Raw genomic sequence first — 18,584 nt, forward strand, 5'->3', positions numbered from 1 at the left:
TTTGTAGTGATTTGAGGGGTACTGAATACACATCAAATTCCCATTTACTTGCTTTGGATGAAACTATATGTCAAACATTTCTCACTGATACTCCTCAACATAATGGTATTGCTTAAAGGAAATACCATCATCTTGTTGTAATAACTCGTTCATTCTTGTTTTCAGTCGACGTTTCTAATGCTTTTGATGGAGAAGCAATTCTTATTTCTTCATGCAATTAATAGAATCTCAACCTCCGACAATTCAAATCTATCCCATTTTGAAAGATTATATAGATCTGCGTCATATTATTTATTTGTTTTGTTTGTTAACCGAAATGTGAGTGAAACAAATTGTCTTTTTGATATGCCATGTGTGCGTTTTTAGACCCCGCACCTCATATGAATTGTGGTAATCAAGCTGTCCCAATCTTTTAGCATATAGTTAGCACAACCTAGGTTTCAAGTTTCACTACCACAATTTTGGGTTTTAATGATACAATCCAACAAGGAAATTGAGGTCAAAGGGAGCAATATGTCGTAAACATTAAAAAAAAAAAAAAAAAACTCTAATCTCCAACTTTAGTATTTAATCCTCTAAATTAAGATGTTTCTCATAGATAGAAAATTGATCAACTCGTACAAATATAGTTCAATTAGGAAAAGAAAAAAACCATGCTATATGCTATATTTGAAAACAAATCTTTTTAGTAGTTTTGTTATTTAACTTCTCAATAATTTATCATGTTTCTTTAGAACATTTGAACAATAATTGAACATGAATTGATGCTACCTGTAAAAGGATTGTAATACACAATCTAGATCCATTCACTTTTCTTTCTTTTAATTCTATATTGATGAAAAATCTAGATCAGTCTCCCAATTTAGTTCCTATCATTTAGAAAAAGTATAGAGTATGATTATTTATGTATAATTAGTTAAAAGTCATGAGTTTTTCCTGCATAAATCCTAACTTTTTTTCAAGCTATAGAGACCACTTTGTACTTAACTAAAAAAAACTATTTCCGTAAGCATTCGATGTTAAATAAATAAATAGTATTTCGATTAAAGAGACATCTCGAACATCTCACATTAGAAGGATGAAAAGTCCTTAACCTTCTACTCAACAAATTAATTCATTCAATATATATTTTGAGAAACTGATTTTCATCAAATTGTAATAGAATCAAAATCTAGGTGAGGCAAAGTAGTCTTCAAAATAATATATCAAGTAGATGCTTGTGAGCATGGCCATTAAGAACCAACTAGTTGAGATAAGTGGCTCTACTCAGCAGGCATCTGAAATCTGTCAATTAATGATGCAAATATGTGGTCTTCGAATCGGATAGATTGGAGATTTGCCTATCCAACAAATCGGTCAAAACCAACAACAGGTCTAGCAAAAATTTCAAGGTAAGGCATCAAAAGAATGCTTACTGAATCGTGTAGCCAACTTGATTAAAACAACGAACTCAACCCCGCCAGCCAGAAACCGTTTTCGAGACAAAGTTGATAGAATTTGAGGCTGTTTCTAACCTACAATGCGTACACAATAACATAAACGTGCATTAAATCCTTAAAGCACAGAGTAATCAACAGTTTTTGGATTAGAGATAGAGGGAGAGAGAGATCACTTGGATATTTCTTCAACAGCCTTCATCACTTCAGAAGAACTAGTCTCTAGCACTTGGCCACCAGAAATGATTTCATCCAAAATCGTATGCATCTGCATGAAATTTTCTGTTCTTATTGAATTCTAGTTTAATGTTTTGAAGAATGAATTGAGAATCATATATTACTTCCAACCAAATAATGTCATCAACAGAGTTCACTTGGCCATTTCAAAAACAAACATGAGTTATAAACAAAAGATATCACTTGTTTCGAAATTATGGTGTTGTGTATGTGGGGTGTACATTTATGTGTCATGAGAGAGAGAGAGAGAGAGAGAGAGAGCTGACCTTGCTGTAGTTGAACACTAAGTCAAGCTCACATACATTTTTGAAGCACTTGTCCAATGTTTCTACAAAAACTGACAAAGTAGGGCCTAATCATGCAATGGAATAATACGAGACAACAAAACTAATTATATCATTGCACTGCATTACTAAAAGTTCTTAGTATCGTAACCACATCCGTTTAGAATGGAAAGCTTATGGAAATATTTTCCTAAATTCCTAAATTTTTTCATTTTTTATTCTCTTGTATATTTTATTTATTATCCCTTGTACTTATTGTATCATTTCTCAGAAAATAATAAAAAAAATATCGTGGTTTTTCTCTCAATACTTGGGTTTCCACGTAAAGTTGTGTGTTTGTCTGTCTCCCTTACAATATTGTATCATAGCGGGACATTGAACCCTAAACAACACAACCAGTGATAGAAATCACACAGAAGAGACAACCGCCAGTTTTAGTGCCGCCACCACTATCGATCTCGAATCATGCTGCCATGGACAAATGAACTCCACCGCCTTAAGAAAATGCCAGAAAACATAACTCAGAAGATCTAATTGTCGTCCGCGCCACCAAAAACCGCCCACGCACCTCCTTGCGCACGCGTCGACCCATCCTGTTCAGACACTGCCGGCCAACCTAACCGTGCCACACTCATCTTCATCCACTGCCTGTAGTGTTCCTCACGTTCCGATTCGTGTTTTGCCACCTAATTCTGGCCGGCAATCACCACTTCTGCAGTCAAATTTGTATGCCCTGCCACCCAATGACCTTAGTTATTAACTTGATAAGAATCCTCAAATTCACTCAACATTCGAGGTTGGTGAATTTTTAACACATTCCACCCCTATATCGTGCAAGCTTCTTTATCGGGAATAACTCAGCAACAATTGGAAGGGCTTCAACAACAGATTGCAGCAATTGAGGCTATCCTAGGGACAACATCCAACACTTTTGTACCGATGTATTATGTGAATCCGTTCCCTACTTTATCTTCTTCCTATGTGAGTGAGAATGCTCGTCCAACCAAGCAACATTCTTACCTGTTTCTGTTTCTTTTCAGGACTCGAGCTCGAGGAGGATGATTGGCACTACCCCACACAATAGGGGTCTTTACTTGCTTGATGATATGCCCCCTCTAGTAGTATTTCTAAGACCAGTCTTTTATCTTCCCACAATACCACTTCTGAAACTACCTACTATACAACTTCTGAAAAAGACCTTATGTTGTGGCATTTCCATTTAGGCCATCCCAACTTTAAATATATGAAATACTTATTTCCTCATCTTTTTTTCAAAGTTGATGTTTCATGCTTATCTTGTGATGTATGCATGCAAGCTAAACAACACCGAGTTTCGTTTCCTTCGCAACCCTATAAGCCAACCCAACCTTTTACTCTTGTCCATAGTGATGTTTGGGGATCGTCCAAGGTCACTACCTCCTCTGGAAAACGATGGTGTGTGACCTTTATTGATGACCCTACTTGTCTTACTTGGGTTTTCCTGATCTCCAACAAATCCGAAGTTACCTCCACGTTTTGAGATTTCTATCACACCGTAGAAACGCGATTCAATACAAAGATTGCAATCTTGCGGAGCTCCACGAGTTCTTATCCTCTAAAGGAATTGTTCACCAAATTTCCTGTGCTTACACCCCTAACAAAATGAGGTCGTTGAACGAAAAAATCGTCATCTTTTGAAAGTTGCTCGTTCCCTTATGCTGTCCACGTCTCTTCCTTCATATCCTTGGGGTGATGTCATTCTCACTGCCGCTCATCTCATCAACCACATGCCTTCCCGTGTCCTTCACTTCCAGACACCGTTAGATTGCCTTAAAGAATCTTATCTCTCCACTTATCTCATCCCTGATGTTCCCCTTTGGGTCTTCGACTGCACTACCTATGTCCATAGCCATGGTCCTAACCAAACTAAATTTACCCCTACGACTCAGGCTTGCGTGTTTGTTAGATATCTTCTACACCAAAGAGGCTATAAATGCTTTCATCCATCTTCACGTAAGTACTTTGTTACCATGAATGTCAACTTTATTGAAGATGGTCCTTTTTTTCTCGTTAGCCTACTTCAGGGAGAGAATGTGAGTGAAGAATCTAACTATATGCTTCCTTTAGAGTCTTCTTATCCTACTGTGGTTACCTTACCTGACCCTAGCCCTCACAGTACAATCATACCAACAAATCAAGTTCCTTGATAAATCTACTATAAGAGGAATCTCAGAAAGGAAGTTGAGTCTCCTATTGTTCATACGGCTCCAATCCAGGATCCTAAACCAATAAGAGATCAAGGCATGACTGATTCAATTAATTCACCTAGTAATATCAGTATTGATGAGGCCATGGTACACAGAGACAACAGGATTATTAAGAATATGGTTGTTGCTGAACATACTAAAAACAAATCTAAGTCAAATCATTCTGGATATAGTATTAGGTATGATCCATCTCTTGATCTTCCTATTGCACTGAGAAAAGGTACAAGGTCCTTCACAAAGCACTCCATATGTAATTATGTGTCACACGAAAATCTCTCACCACAGTTCAGAGCCTTTATTGCCATCCTTGACTTACCACAATACCGAAAAATATTCATTCTTTAGACTATCCTGAATAGAAGAATGTTGTCATGGAAGAAATGAAAGTTCTTGAAAGGAATAACATTTGAGAGATTTGTCCTCTACCCAAGAGACACAAGTCTGTGGGATGCAAATGGGCGTTCACTCTCAAATACAAAGCAGATGAAACACTTGACGTCACAAGGCAAGGTTAGTTGCAAAAAGGTTTACTTAGACCTATGGTATTGATTATGCATAAACTTTTTCTCCTGTTGCTAAGTTGAATACTGTCAGAGTCCTTCTATTTGTTACTGTAAACAAAGATTGACCTCTATATTAGCTAGATGTTAAAAATGCTTTTCTGAATAGAGACTTAGTAGAGGAGGTCTACATGAGCCCCCTGCCTGGCTTTGAAGCACAGTTTGGTCGGCAGGTTTGTAAGCTCTAGAAATCCTTATATGGTCTAAAACAGTCACCCAGAGCATGGTTTCATATATTCACTACCTTTGTCAAGTCCCAAAGATACAGTCAGGGTCACTTTAATCATTCTTTACTTACAAAGGTTTCCAAGATAGGGAAGATTGCAAAGATTGCAATTCTAATAATTTATGTGGATAATATTGTTTTGTTTAGAGATGATTAGGCTGAAACTAATCAACTAAAGCAGAGAATGGGTAATGAATTTGAAATCAAGGATTTGGAAAATCTGAAATATTTCCTTGAAATGGAGGTGACCAGATCTAAACCAGGCATCTTCGTGTCTCAAAGAAAATACACCCTTGACTTGCTAATCGAGACAGATATGTTGGGATGTCGTCCTGCTGACACTCCTATTAAATTCAACTATAAACTAGAAAACTCCGATGATCAAATTCCAGTTGATAAAGAACAATATCACCATCTTGTGGGTGAATTGATTTACTTATCCCATATTCGTTCTGATATTTCATTTGCTGTGAGTGTTGTCAGCCAATTTATGTAGACTCCTTATGAGAAACACATGGAAGCTGTCAGTAGAATTCTGAGATACTTGAAAATAACACCTGATAAGGGACTGATGTTTAGAAAAACATACAGAAAGACCATTGAGGCATATACTGACTCGAATTGGACAGGATCTGTTGTTGACAGAAAGTCTACCTCCGATTATTGTACCTATGTTTAGAGCAATCTTGTAACTTGGAGGAGTAAGAAGCAAAGTGTTGTGGCCAAGAGCAACGATGAGGCCGAATATAGAGCTATGAGTTTGAGAATATGTGAAGAAATATGGATCCAGAAAGTCCTATCGGATTTTTATCAGGAATGTGAGATATCATTGAAGCTTTTTTGTGATAATAAAACTGGTATTAGTATTGCTAACAACCCTCTTCAACATGATAGAACTAAACATGTTGAGATTAATCGGCAATTCATCAAAGAAAGACTTGACAGTGGGAGCATATGCATTCCATACATCTCTTCGAGTCAACAGGTTGCTGATGTTTTGATGGAAACCGTAGGAAGTAATATGTATTTAGTATTACTGATAGGAATAGAATAGAACTACACCCTTTGTTATCCTCTCTTTCAAGGAAGAATAGTGAGATACTCAAACTAATGAAAAGCTTAACTAACTTTCCGTCCATTACAATTCCCATCCCCAAACAATCAAACTGAAGTTGTCAATCAAGGGGTGGAGACGTATCTGCGATGTTTTGCTATGAACACACCTAAATAGTGGGCTAAATGACTAACTTGGGCTGAATTGAGCTATAATACAATTGTCCATACAGCCACATTGATGACCCCTTTCGAGGATCTCTATGGTTGGCCACCCCTCCCCCCTCCTCTATATTACAATATGTGAAGGGCTCGAGTCTGGTGAATGAATTAGGCCATTTGGTGAAAGAAAGAGATGAAATTATGGGCGTTTTGAAGGCCAATTTACTGAAGGCACTACACCGAATGGTCAAATATGCCAAAGCTAAACGAAGGGAGGTGTAGTTTGAGGTACGTGATTGGGTTTATATGAAGTTACGTCCTTACCGACAGTCCTCTCTCAATCGTTTTAAGCACCCCAAATTGGTCCCAAGATTCATTGGTCTATTTATGATTGTGGCATGAATTGGTCAGGTTGCATACCGTTTGGCCTTTCCCAAGGAATCGCTTAATCACCTGGTCTTCCAAGTTTTTGTTCTTCGTAAGGCAGTGGGTTCAAACAGGCCACTATTCCCAATTCCAAAAGATTTGGCTGTTGATTTGTCTCCGGTAGAAGTGTTGGGAGTTCACAAAACAAGAGAAAAGGAGGACAACTTAGAAGTCTCATTCGTTGGAGCGAGGGTACACCTGAAAGTGCAACATGGGAACAAGCCACTCTTATTCAAGAACAGTTTCCTGAATTCCACCTTGAGGACAAGGTGGCTCTTTAGGGGCGGGTAATGATAGACCCCCATAGTAAAAGTGTATTTACGTAAGGATAAAAGTGGGAAGAAGAAAGAATGATTGAGTGTTAGTAATTTTCTTTGTGTGGGCCCTTAGGAGTATGATTGTTAGTGTGGGGCCAAGTATTCTGTTAATTTCCTTAGTATTTGCCTATTTAGGTATCTAGAATGATGGGGGTGGGTATCTTTTTGCTGAATAATTTTGGTTTAGAACTCTCATTAGAGAAGTGTGGAGAAATTGGGGAGCTCTCAAATCCTTCCCCACAGTTGATAAATAAAATTGTGGCTAAGGCCTTAACACATTCGTCTTGGCAGCACTGATTTGAGTATCAACGGCGGCAGCGACATCGGCACTAAAACTGGTGGCTACTCCTTTGTTTGATTTCCATTATTGGTTGTCTTCTAGGGTTTCTAAGGTGTGTTCAATGTCCCTCTTTGATACCATATTGAAAGTAGAGACAAAGAGCACACACTGATTTACGTAAAAACCCGAGTATCAAGAAAAAAAACCACGATAATTTTAGTTTTATTAGTTTTCTAATGAATGAATATAATAGGTACAAAGAGGGAAAATAAATAGAATACAATAAGGAGTACAAAAAGAAAAAGATTTAGGAAATAGGAAAAATCTTCCATATACTTTCCAAAGTTACTCTAAGGTCAAGCCCAGTAATTCTAACACATATAAATATACGACAAACTACAAGTCGATTCCACTTTAAAGGCGTAGATTATGAAATAAAAAATCTTGATGATTCAACTTCAAATTGGTTCAATCCTCTTCGGAGTTCAAATTATGCAATTATTCAGGTCTATTTAGTTGGAGAATCCCAAATGTTTCATCATTTCTTTCCTTGGACCTCTGGTAATCGTAATTATGTACTAAAGAATGCCTAAACTTAACAAATACAAGACTTGAGGTACCAAGGAGTACTGAAGTCCTCTTAGATGCCTTGTAATATTTCCATAATAAGTAATCCAGAGGTCACAAATCCATCACATAAAATATTGGAAGTACCTTGTATCAGGTCAAGCATGGCAAGTTCATTCTCAGAACTGTTAAAGACAAGCACAAAATAAAGGGTTGCAAAGTGTTTGTAAACAAGATGCGAGTCCTGCAGCAGAAAGAAAAGACCAATCCCCACAGTTCATTTGAAGGAGAAGTTAAAGCAATTCCGAAACAAGAAACCACATAAAACTAAATTTATCTGTTATAACTCATTAGCATCAGCCAGTCCTACAAATCAACTAGCCTAGGCCACTCTATAATTGCACCACAACTTGTTTAACAATGCCAACCAACATTCATTTTTGACAATTTTCTAGCTTCTCAAAGAATCATCAATTCAAGTACATTCTAAAGACGGTACTATAAAGAAATTATTGGACAAAGAAATTTTACCAAACCAAAGATGGACTCAGTCTCCACGAAATTGCTGACGTTCTCAGCTCGACTACAGAGTACTGTACCAAGGCAGGAAACAAAACAAATCAGAATAGAAACCATAGTTACAATAGTGAAAATACCACTGACACTTTTAGTAATTTACAAAATTCTAATTAGAAATATTAAATATAGAATTGCCAACCTCCATAGACGCTGCGAATGAGCTCCTGCTGCTTTTCTATGGGCTGAATTTATGAATTCATCATCAGACAGATTATTCGTTAGAAATGCCCCAGACAGTACAAAGAAATGAACACAAAATCCCAGAAAGGAACCTGAAAATCGTAGAACTTAGCAAACCGAGGCTTGCCCTCAGTATTCATCACTATCACCGACCGTATCATGGTAGCAAACCGTGCTCAATCAAACTATGTTTGCCGTCAGGACCTAAGAAATTCTCGTTCAGATGCCCGCATTCTCTAATACAACTATTATCACACAATGATGCATAAAACATACCAAATACAAACTATAACAACTGCACGGTTCAGTGGAAAAAAATTCTTACAAATGATTTTTAAGGTAAACTATCAAGTCCTACAAAGATCTTTTAATGTCTTGTGCGAGACTTCAAATTTCACTTCTTTCAAAACTATCATTTGATCCTTCATTTGAAAATGTTTTAGAAAAAATAATGAGTAAAAAAATATTCAATAATCAATTATCATATCAAATTTTGAAATCCATTCTTCTTTCAAAACAATTAAACATACAAACTCTTGCACAATTTTCAGTTATAGCTTTGTTACAATCGCTTTCAAATCCAAAATCTTTTAATCAATTAAGCTTTGAAAACCAAAAGTTTCAAACTACAACTTCCATATTGGCTTTCACAACATCTGAAAAAACTTTCAATAATACAAAACTTTAATACGTTCAATAAAACAAAGCTTTGGAATGGATTTTCAATATCAATTGGTTAGGACTTTCTATTGAACAAAATTATCAATCAAACAGAACTTTCAATCAATCAATACTTTCATTAGAGTAGTCAAGACATACGTGGCAACCCGTCGGTAACACTGATCAATCTAATATGACTCTAACTGATCAATCTAATATGACTCTAACAAAACATTCCATGCAATTATTTTAAGAGTTAGACCATACGAGTGGAACATACATGAACCTTCATTTCAAAGTAATGTCAAACTACTACAAGGCATCTTCCCACAACTAGTTTCAAGCAATTAACCGTCAATAAATTTGGCTTACACATAATAAGCAAGCAATCCCAACAACAAAAAGTCGCATAAAAAGATAGCAATTCCAATCAATCAAAATTCTTTCATAGATGTTCAAAACAAAGCTAAAATTTTTATAAGTAACAAAACCAAAACAGACTTATTTTCAATTCAAAATCAATCAGAAAACTTTATTTCAAATTATCCAAAACGCATTACAACACATGAAACAATTTCATTCAATTTCAAACAATACAAAGCATCCTTTCAAACATTTATCTAATCACATTAGTCAAATCATAACTTTATCATTTAAATTTCGAAAGGATGTGAAAACTACTTAACTCAATCAAAAACCTACAAAATTTTATCCAAATTTTAATTTCTTGAAAAGCGGCATTTCCTATTCGAAGCCTAAACAATAAAGAGATTGTTTAGTGGTTATAATCAAGTCTGCAACCTTAATAGAAACTGACTGTTCATGAGAGATATTTCTACCAAAAATCAACATAGACCTCAATCGGCCATTCCAAATTAGTCCAAAACTATGAGACACTTTAATCGAGTCCGAAAGGATTCACGTCAATACCACCTGAAACTAACCAAAAAGGCTTGATCTTCTTTGGTTGCTGTTCGAAAGAGTCTAAACTTCTAGATCTGAAGTATCAACGTAATGGATAATCTAATTAGAGGCAAATCGGAGTGAGTATAACCACCAAAATTTCTAGTTGGTTCAATCCAGAACTAGAACTCTAAACCTCTAGCTGGTGTAATCCACCAATTGCAGGTAACGGCTGCAAGTGTAGCATTCCCACGTGCTGCCTGACATCGTTGCCAAAGTAGACAACTGTCGATGAGTTCACCAACGAAGAGAACACAGTGACCACGTGGATTGGGTTTCGTGGGTAACGCCAGAAACGTCTGAGTACCGCTGGTTCGCGGGTCTTTGTGATGGTCACGGCCGGAGAAAAACCCAAGGAGAGAGGGGACGTGAGGTGAGGGAGTTTGGGATTATTTAATTGATAGATTAAAACTGTTTCTTCTTTCTGTTTTTTTTAAGAAACTGATTACCGTTTCATTTTTTAAAAAATTATTAACATTTTCACAATAACTATTTAATTGCTTTTTGAAAATAAGATTTATTATCACGAGTGCCAGACATCATTAACATTATACATAACCTAGGCTTGGCGCCGTTAGATAAATGACCTATAAAAAGCTTTATTGGATAACGTCCTAAGTAATTTCCAAAAGAAAGTTCAAACCATACTTTTTTGCGCTCAGTTGAGCCAATCTTATGCATAATGTTTAACCAGACACTTAGTTGAATAAAAATTAAGCATTAGAATTATGCTAGTTAGTTTACCCTATATTGTGACTATACTAAGGAGAAGAATATAGGAGGTCAAACCCACGAGAGGCCTGCAATAAAGTCCAACACATACAAGATTCAAAGCACCAACAAACTAATTAAAAGAATGGCAAGATCGTCTTTTATCTAGGTTGCGCTTATTTAGATCAGCCTCTTCTTTCACTTAATTACTAAACTTCTTTAAAGTTAGTCAACTAAGCAATGCAATAGGACTCTTTGTCCTAAATATTTATTGTTTTCCTATTATGCAAGTATATTTAACCGATAATCTGATATGCATGTTCTAGTCAAAAATCATCTCGCTGAATAAAGATAATAAACTATGAAAATAACTAATTGATGATCAAACAATTAAAAGCACTACAAACAATCATGCTAAAAGGTATTTGATGATAATTAAAATTCAAGTTCCACAACAAAATTCATAAATAATCGATGATTACAACTAAACCCTAGAACTATGCAAATCAGCCAAACATGGCTTCCAAAGACAAAACCATATTTGAAATTAAAAAAAATAGTTACCGAGAAAAAATTGAAGACAACAAAGGAAAATAAAGTGTTATCTAGAGATCTAACTTCGTCTGCAAGGTAGAATCACAACAAGAAAAAAAAACATTTAATAGTCCTTTGATATATCTTTTTTCAAAGGTTATTTCAACCTTTGAAATGTGTCAAAATAGATCCTGTCGAAAAAACCTAAACTTTTTCGAAGGTTTACTAACCTTTGAAAATTAGTAATTCTCGAAGGTTTTACTAACCTTTTTTTCCGAAGGTTTTGATAAAAAAGAACTTTTCCAACAAATGTATAAAACCTTCGAAAATTCTCCCACAAAACATTTTACCACATTTATGGGCAAATCTCAAAATGTTCTATAACATCATATTGAATTACAATGTATAAGAATAACAATCTACGACATCAAAGTTACAATCTCAAAATGTTCTATAACATCATATTGAATTACAATGTATAAGAATGACAATCTACGACATCAAAATTACAATCTCAAAATGTTCTATAACATCAAACTACGACACATGATCAACTAGAGATGGCAGGAAAAAAAACTTACAGAATCTATGTTAGAACCAAAGTGTCTAGTGCATTTGAGTTTGGCAACGCCAAAAGACTCTTCAACTCCAAGATTTCACCTTCTGCAACCAACTGCCATAACAAGAAGAAAATTTTCATATGAATTATAATAATATAAGTTAGTAAGGAAATTAAAACAAGTTCCTTAGGTCCTCTCGAGAAGTCTCTAATGTCTTACAAATGGAGAACTATAATAACATTATACAGAGGCATATGAATTGATGTAGAAGTTTTTGGGATAGAATGCAAGCTTTATAAGCCAAAGGAGTACTGAAGGAATTAATCTCACATAGCGCATCACGACCATAGATCTTTCTCAAACATTATTGTGAGTGAAAGCCTTGGCACCATGAAATCAAAAGTTGTGAGAAGGAGTTTTTTAGCAGAGGAATAAGGTGGGAGTGGATGCAATAGAAAACAATGAGATAATGATGTGCATACATATAGGAACAGAGTATTGCTTCTTCAAATAGATTGTGGTTGCTGATAATATATAAATTGGGAAGAGAAGGAACTTTCAATGACATTGAAGAATAACACCACCATTCCTAACTGCATGACCATGGATAAGGTGAGACAATATTTACAAGGAGAAGAGAAAAAGAATGCTCAAAATTGCAGAACCTAGAAACAAATGTTTCTATGCACGAACCTTTAAAGAAATGACATGAAAGGAAAACATCCATAACAAAACTTGTAAAAATTTGGTAACCCAAAAATTTGTCTATGCACAAACTTCTTGTTCCAATTTCCAACAAATCGATCCCAATTGGAACAAGAAACACTCATTATCTCCACGATTCACATCAAGAAAACAAGAGAATAAACAAATTTATGCAATGTCAGGTTCAATTTTTATGTACTGTTTCATCCCAACGCTCTCAAGGTACATACAGTACAGTGGAGAAAAGCAAAAAGGAAATACCTTTAGGTACACTCCCCCCGCCTTGTTCGTTCAACATTTTCTTGGCAACAATTATTTTCACAGAATATATTAGATGAACGAAGAAAGCCACTTGAAAACATGTGATGCAATAGATTACAAATGCAAGAGCAGGTGTTAAATTCTCAATAGATTACAAACACCAAAGATCTTTCTCAGGTGTTAAATTCCTCCCACCATGGGCTATAGAGAACAGAATTTGCTATATATTCTTTTCAATAGTTTCAAATTTTCTGCTATATTTAAATATCATGAGTTCATCAAACAACAAAGAATTACTATAGCTACAAACATGATATAAACTTGAAAAAAACTTGCTTAAGTAGATGAGATTATCACAGAAAATAACCAAACTTCAAAATAACGCTCTTTGACATTCATTGTAAAAACCACACATTCAACAAACACATCAGGATATTATTGACTTCATGGATATGAAAGAGAATCGAGATAGATAAGGAAATACCAATAACAAAAAGACAATTTCAAGAGCTTTAGGATCTATAAATGTAATAAACGCAGTCTTGGATTCCCCTAATTCACTGCACCAAGAAGAATAAAAATGCAAAACCTGCTGAACCCCTTAAAGAGAAATAAATTTCATTGATGAGTGAAATAAAGGGGTAATAACTCTAAACACCTAATGGTGGATTACACGAAATTTCACAGATTAGGAACTAGAGAAGAACAGCTATTATCAGTGAAGGGCTGTTTACATTTACACCAATGCAAAGCATGAAAAAAGAGTACATCCATATAATGATCAAAGATATAGGAAGTGTCCCCAAAAATGCGTCCACTCCATTCTCCCCAAAGAAACCAGAGAAAGACTCAATTGAGAGCAAGCCATAAGAGTTTCTTCTACCATAGAGAGCTGCTCCATAAGATTTTATTTGCACAATTGACAATCGATTACTAATGAGCATGCATCCAGATAATTTTGTCTCGTGGTTATGCTTCTTCATTATCAACATCTGGCCTGTTTTTTTAGGTGCTCATTGTATCTAGGCTAACATATTCAGTGGGTGTAATTATTCGCAAGTACTTATTGAATCCACCATTTTGGATCATAATAAATTAAATTGTGCTCCTGCTACTCAGCCCATAGCAAATTCAAAGACAACGAGCCAAGCAAAAACCAACCTACAAAAAGGCACTCCAAACAATCTCTAACATTGATTTGAAATAAAATAGTACACCCGAAATAAAACACGTCCTTTTGTTTTAAGATGTTCATATTCAAAAACTATTGTGGAATAATATCAGTGACAGTGATCATACAGGTGAATGTAAGAATCTTAAAGTCTAACATGTTTTGAATTGCCAATACCAGTTAAAAATAGTTTCTTTGTTTTCACAAGAGTTGTTTGATGTGTTCCTGAAGAATCTGGTAGATCCAAAGGATTCTTAGCAATATTACCTAAAAAATGCAGGTAATTAATTCAAAGGAATTACTGGAAATAAATTGAGTTAATAGTTACAAATAAACCAAATTACAATTCTAGCAAATACCCTACAGCATTTACAATTACAATCACAGTTCAGTACAGTATGAATAATTTGATTAAGACTTAACATGTAAATATAACACAAGTTCCCTGTTTGCTTAGCTACTATCAACAACAAACCAAATAAGTAGTAGTGAGTTATTTCACATAACCTCGTTGCCCCATTACAGCTAAAAAGGTTTTTAAAACAATAAACACCAATCTCTCCGGTTAACTCTCCATTCAAACTTTCTTTCCGAAATAATTTTCATTTCAATCCATTCACATTATTTCTAGAAAAGAATCTGATCCAAAATCCACAAATCTTACCAACAACAGCGCAATAAGAAACAAAAATTGCTCAACACGTAAAACAAAAAATTGCTCAACACGTAAATCAGCTTATTAATCTGAAAGAATCTAAGAGAATTACCAATCTAACGAGATTATTCACAAAAATTGGTTTAAATTTTAGAGTTCAACTTCCACATCAATCTTCTTCAAATTCGAATCCACATAGGGCAAAACCTCAGCCGCTCCTGCAATCGACAGTCGTTACCACCGGTCTATTACCAACCATTAGAAGATTATGATCAATCAAACAAGAAATCAAGTAGAAAATGAAATCAATTACCAGGTCCGGCGAGACTGACGGCGGAGGAAGCAAAAGGTTTGGTGTGAACAACACGAGCTTGAATGGGGAGTTAACCGAAGAGATTGGAACTAGGAGATGGTCTGAAGTCCACTGGTGCGCGGCAGAAGACGTGGAGCTTGGGGCGGCCGAACGATGATCTGAAAAAGATTGGGGAAGGAGAAGAAGAAGGTATGGTGGGTATGGAGAGCGAGGAGAGGAAATTTGGGAAGAAAAAAAATGTGTAAACACATGCCATTTTAATTGTTTTAAGTTAGTTTTTGCTATTTTAAACCAATTTCATGAGCTTTTACAAAAGTTTGATCACTGTTTTGCAAGAAAACACAATGATGCACGCATCATGTCCTAACCAGAGTCAAATAGCATCAAGTCTCTCAAATTTGCTGCTTTTTCGACCTTCACTCGTTCTTTGATGCCGAAATCTTCTAGGGACATTCAAGACATGGAATTTAATTCTTATTCGACCTTTTTGGCCTATCTAGAGGGAAGGAAGCCTCAAGACTCGTTAAATTAATCTCCAATTCTCTGAAGAAAACCCAACAAATTACATCAAAAAACCTCTTCAAAAATGACACCCTTACTTGTTAGAACGTGTGTGGACTCCGGATTCATCTTGAAAATGGATTGAATCTAACCAAAATAGTATTTTCTATTTTGCCCTTTCTATTTCTTTTGTTGATTAAAATGTTATTTTGTTAAGTTAAATCAATCATTTAATTTAGCTTACTAGTTAAGTCTTAATGTTGAGAAGTGAGAAGGTCAAGATAACAACCAAGTTCACAAAGGAAAATGGAAATAAGAACTTAGACATACTGGTATACGAACCAAAATGCTCCTCCAAGACCACTCACACATTTCACCGCCAAGAAACTAGAGTTACCATTGAATTCTCACATTCAAAAGGAAGTGAACTCAATTGAGGGTATTCGAGCAACAACAATTGATCAGAGTATCTATAATTGAATTAAGTTGACGCTACAAGATGGAACCAATTGAGTTTTGTAATTTATTTTATTTTTCAAAAAACTTATATATAGGTTGGGGTTTAGTTCCTTTGAATTAGGGGTAGAATGTACTTTTTATGACCTTTTTAGTTCCTTTGAGTTTAAAATAGGGAAACAAAATACAACACATTAGTTTTTTATAATTGATATTTTAGGGTTTTTTTTCTATCAATATAAATTATTTGGTAGATGACAGAGCCTCATCGTCAGTTTTTTGCAATTCTTGATTTAAGGTTGCATCCCAAGAACATTCAGATAAATTTGATCATCTTGCTTGTGGAGTATTCGAACTTGGAGTGAGAAACTAGTTCTACATATTTAAGGTATTTGATCAAACGATAATCAAAATATAATTCATTTCCTTAGGTTGTTTGTCTCACCCCATTCCAAATTACCCTTTTAACCTAGATGAAAGTGTGAGTCTACTCTTTGAAACATTTCTCCAAAATATAAAAGACTATTAAAATACACTTTGCTAAAATTATGTAGAAATTTTGTAGTGTCTCCCCTGAAAAGTAGACTAACCACACGTAGAAAAGAAGAACATTCACACTTCTAAATTTGAAATCTCAAAATAGACATTGAGTGTGTCTCACCCTACACTCATCATTTTATAGTCCCAAATCAGAGTTTAAGTACAATTTAGAGAATAGTTACAAAAGAAATTACAATCCAACAACAGTTATATAAAAAAACCAAGTCCCTAGTGTGACCCTTACTACTTTTAACCATCCTTGTGATGCACTCAAAACGAAAATATACATACAAACATATGATGTTCACGACAAGGGGTGAGGCACTCAATGGGCACCTAAAACTTCACCACTACCTGAGAAAGAAATATTTAAACATACTTTTGATAATAAAACCAAAACTGAAATTCTATTATCACAATTTATACGATTATTTCACATGATCAAAATGTTTCATACCACTAGTAAAAACAATTATCTTTCACTTTATAAACTATTTCTCTCTCATTTTGACTTAAAGATCTCTTTTACAATATTAGTGAATTATAACCACTCTCCTAATACACACATTTTTTTCAAAAAATTAATTTGCAAATTTAATGAGTAATGAATATAATATATATATATATATATATATATATATATATTTTGTTAAACATCTCGTGCTATCGTGGATTCAAATAAATTTTAGTAAGATAAGATTATAGTTGGAAAGAATAGACAGAGTTACAAATTGACCGTTTGTGACAACATAAAAAGCTTTGAACATATGTCATATCCTATACTTTGTTTTTGAAGATGAGAATACACTTCCAGTTCATAACCCAAGTCCAGATTTAAATTAATCAAATTTAGTTATTATTAAAACCTTTTGAGAGTAAATAAAACTTGCTTAACCTTTTATTAAATGGGAGAGGGCAATATAATTAAATACCCAACGGAGTTAATCACACTAATAACAGAATAATCAATTGAAACTAATTACAACAATATCCTAGAACTTCCCATCGGGATGGGCTTAAGAATATGTTTAAGACTTTCATCTTGGATAATAGAAGGTTCAAAGAAGATGAAGGTAATGCCTTTGTAAAAATATCAGCCAACTCAGAAATAATTACTTCGAATGGGCATCAGCTTTTATGCCACCTTTTGTTACATGGTCTCGGGTTAAGTGATAATCAAGCTCCATATTTTTCGATCTTTCATGGAATGCCGGGTATGATGCTATATGTATTGTGACCGAGCTATCATAGAATAGTAAGGGAGGAGCTGGAATAGTAACTTGTATGTCTTTAAGGAGTTGAACAATCCAAGAATCCTTAATAACAATGGCTGCTAAGGTTCTGTATTGATCTTGAAACTATTGTTTGGTTCTTTGATTTCCATGAAACTAACGAATCACCAAAAAGATATGCAAAAACCCATTATAGACTTACGAGATCAAGACAAGAGCCCAAATTAGCATCACTAGAAGCAGTAATCTGGAAAGAATTTGATGTTTTTGGGAAGCGTCCTTGGCCTGGTGTTCTTTTGAGATACCGAAGTAAGGTATGAGGTGCTGTCAAATTAGATTGTCTTGGTTGGACCACATATTGGCAGAGCTTGTGTACTGCAAACATGATGTCCGATCCACTGACGGTACGATATAATAATCTTCCAATAAGTTGCCTGTAAGAAGAAGAAGCTTCAAGAAGTTTGCTACCTTCAACTCTTAGTTTAATATTGGGATCCATTGGCAGAGATGCTGGTTTGCAAGCTAAAAGATCACTTTCTCCCAGCAGTTGTAGAGTATAATCCCTTTGAGAATCAAAAGGCTGGATGAGGATTGAGCTAACTCCAATGGTAACTACTATTTACTATAGTAATTAGACTATTTTTAGGTGATATTATTATGATTTTATTTACTTTAAGTGTATTTCTCTTGGTTATATATAGACATGTATCTCTACTAAATTATCAAATGAAATATAGATTCATTTCATAAAAATAACACTCTAGGTTTT

The 18,584-nt window shown here is 34.9% G+C and overlaps 1 protein-coding gene across 7 annotated transcripts; it reads right to left on the reverse strand.

The window, feature by feature from the left end:
* Positions 1–988: 988 nt before the first annotated feature.
* LOC101212637 (AP-3 complex subunit sigma) lies at positions 989–15,683 on the reverse strand. 7 transcript variants are annotated; one of them, XM_031885676.1, is made up of 12 exons: positions 15,087–15,397; positions 14,886–14,991; positions 14,296–14,385; positions 12,948–12,987; positions 12,003–12,094; positions 8,646–8,757; positions 8,513–8,555; positions 8,326–8,387; positions 7,942–8,038; positions 1,940–2,010; positions 1,613–1,704; positions 989–1,514 (listed from the first exon to the last, which is right to left on the reverse strand). In XM_031885676.1, the coding sequence occupies exons 6-12, from the start codon at positions 8,712–8,714 to the stop codon at positions 1,451–1,453; spliced, it is 498 nt and encodes a 165-aa protein (XP_031741536.1). In that variant the 5' UTR covers positions 8,715–8,757; positions 12,003–12,094; positions 12,948–12,987; positions 14,296–14,385; positions 14,886–14,991; positions 15,087–15,397; the 3' UTR covers positions 989–1,450. The 7 variants fall into 7 exon arrangements, with proteins under 7 accessions (XP_031741536.1, XP_031741535.1, XP_031741539.1 ...); XM_031885675.1 differs by lacking the exons at positions 12,948–12,987; positions 14,296–14,385 and adding an exon at positions 15,455–15,683 and having other exon boundaries at positions 15,087–15,244; XM_031885679.1 differs by lacking the exon at positions 14,296–14,385.
* Positions 15,684–18,584: the final 2,901 nt, after the last annotated feature.

The sequence above is a fragment of the Cucumis sativus genome, chromosome 5, assembly GCF_000004075.3.
Source record: "Cucumis sativus cultivar 9930 chromosome 5, Cucumber_9930_V3, whole genome shotgun sequence".
In the NCBI taxonomy this organism is placed as follows: Eukaryota; Viridiplantae; Streptophyta; class Magnoliopsida; order Cucurbitales; family Cucurbitaceae; genus Cucumis; species Cucumis sativus.

Excerpts from the sequence above, each read along its gene's own strand:
- LOC101212637 (XM_031885675.1), bottom strand. The coding sequence starts at position 8,714 with ATGATACGGTCGGTGATAGTGATGAATACTGAGGGCAAGCCTCGGTTT. Across the intron at positions 8,556-8,645 it reads CTAAGTTCTACGATTTTCAG|CCCATAGAAAAGCAGCAGGA; the intron begins GTTCCTTTCTGG and ends TCATAAATTCAG. Across the intron at positions 8,388-8,512 it reads CATTCGCAGCGTCTATGGAG|TACTCTGTAGTCGAGCTGAG; the intron begins GTTGGCAATTCT and ends GCCTTGGTACAG.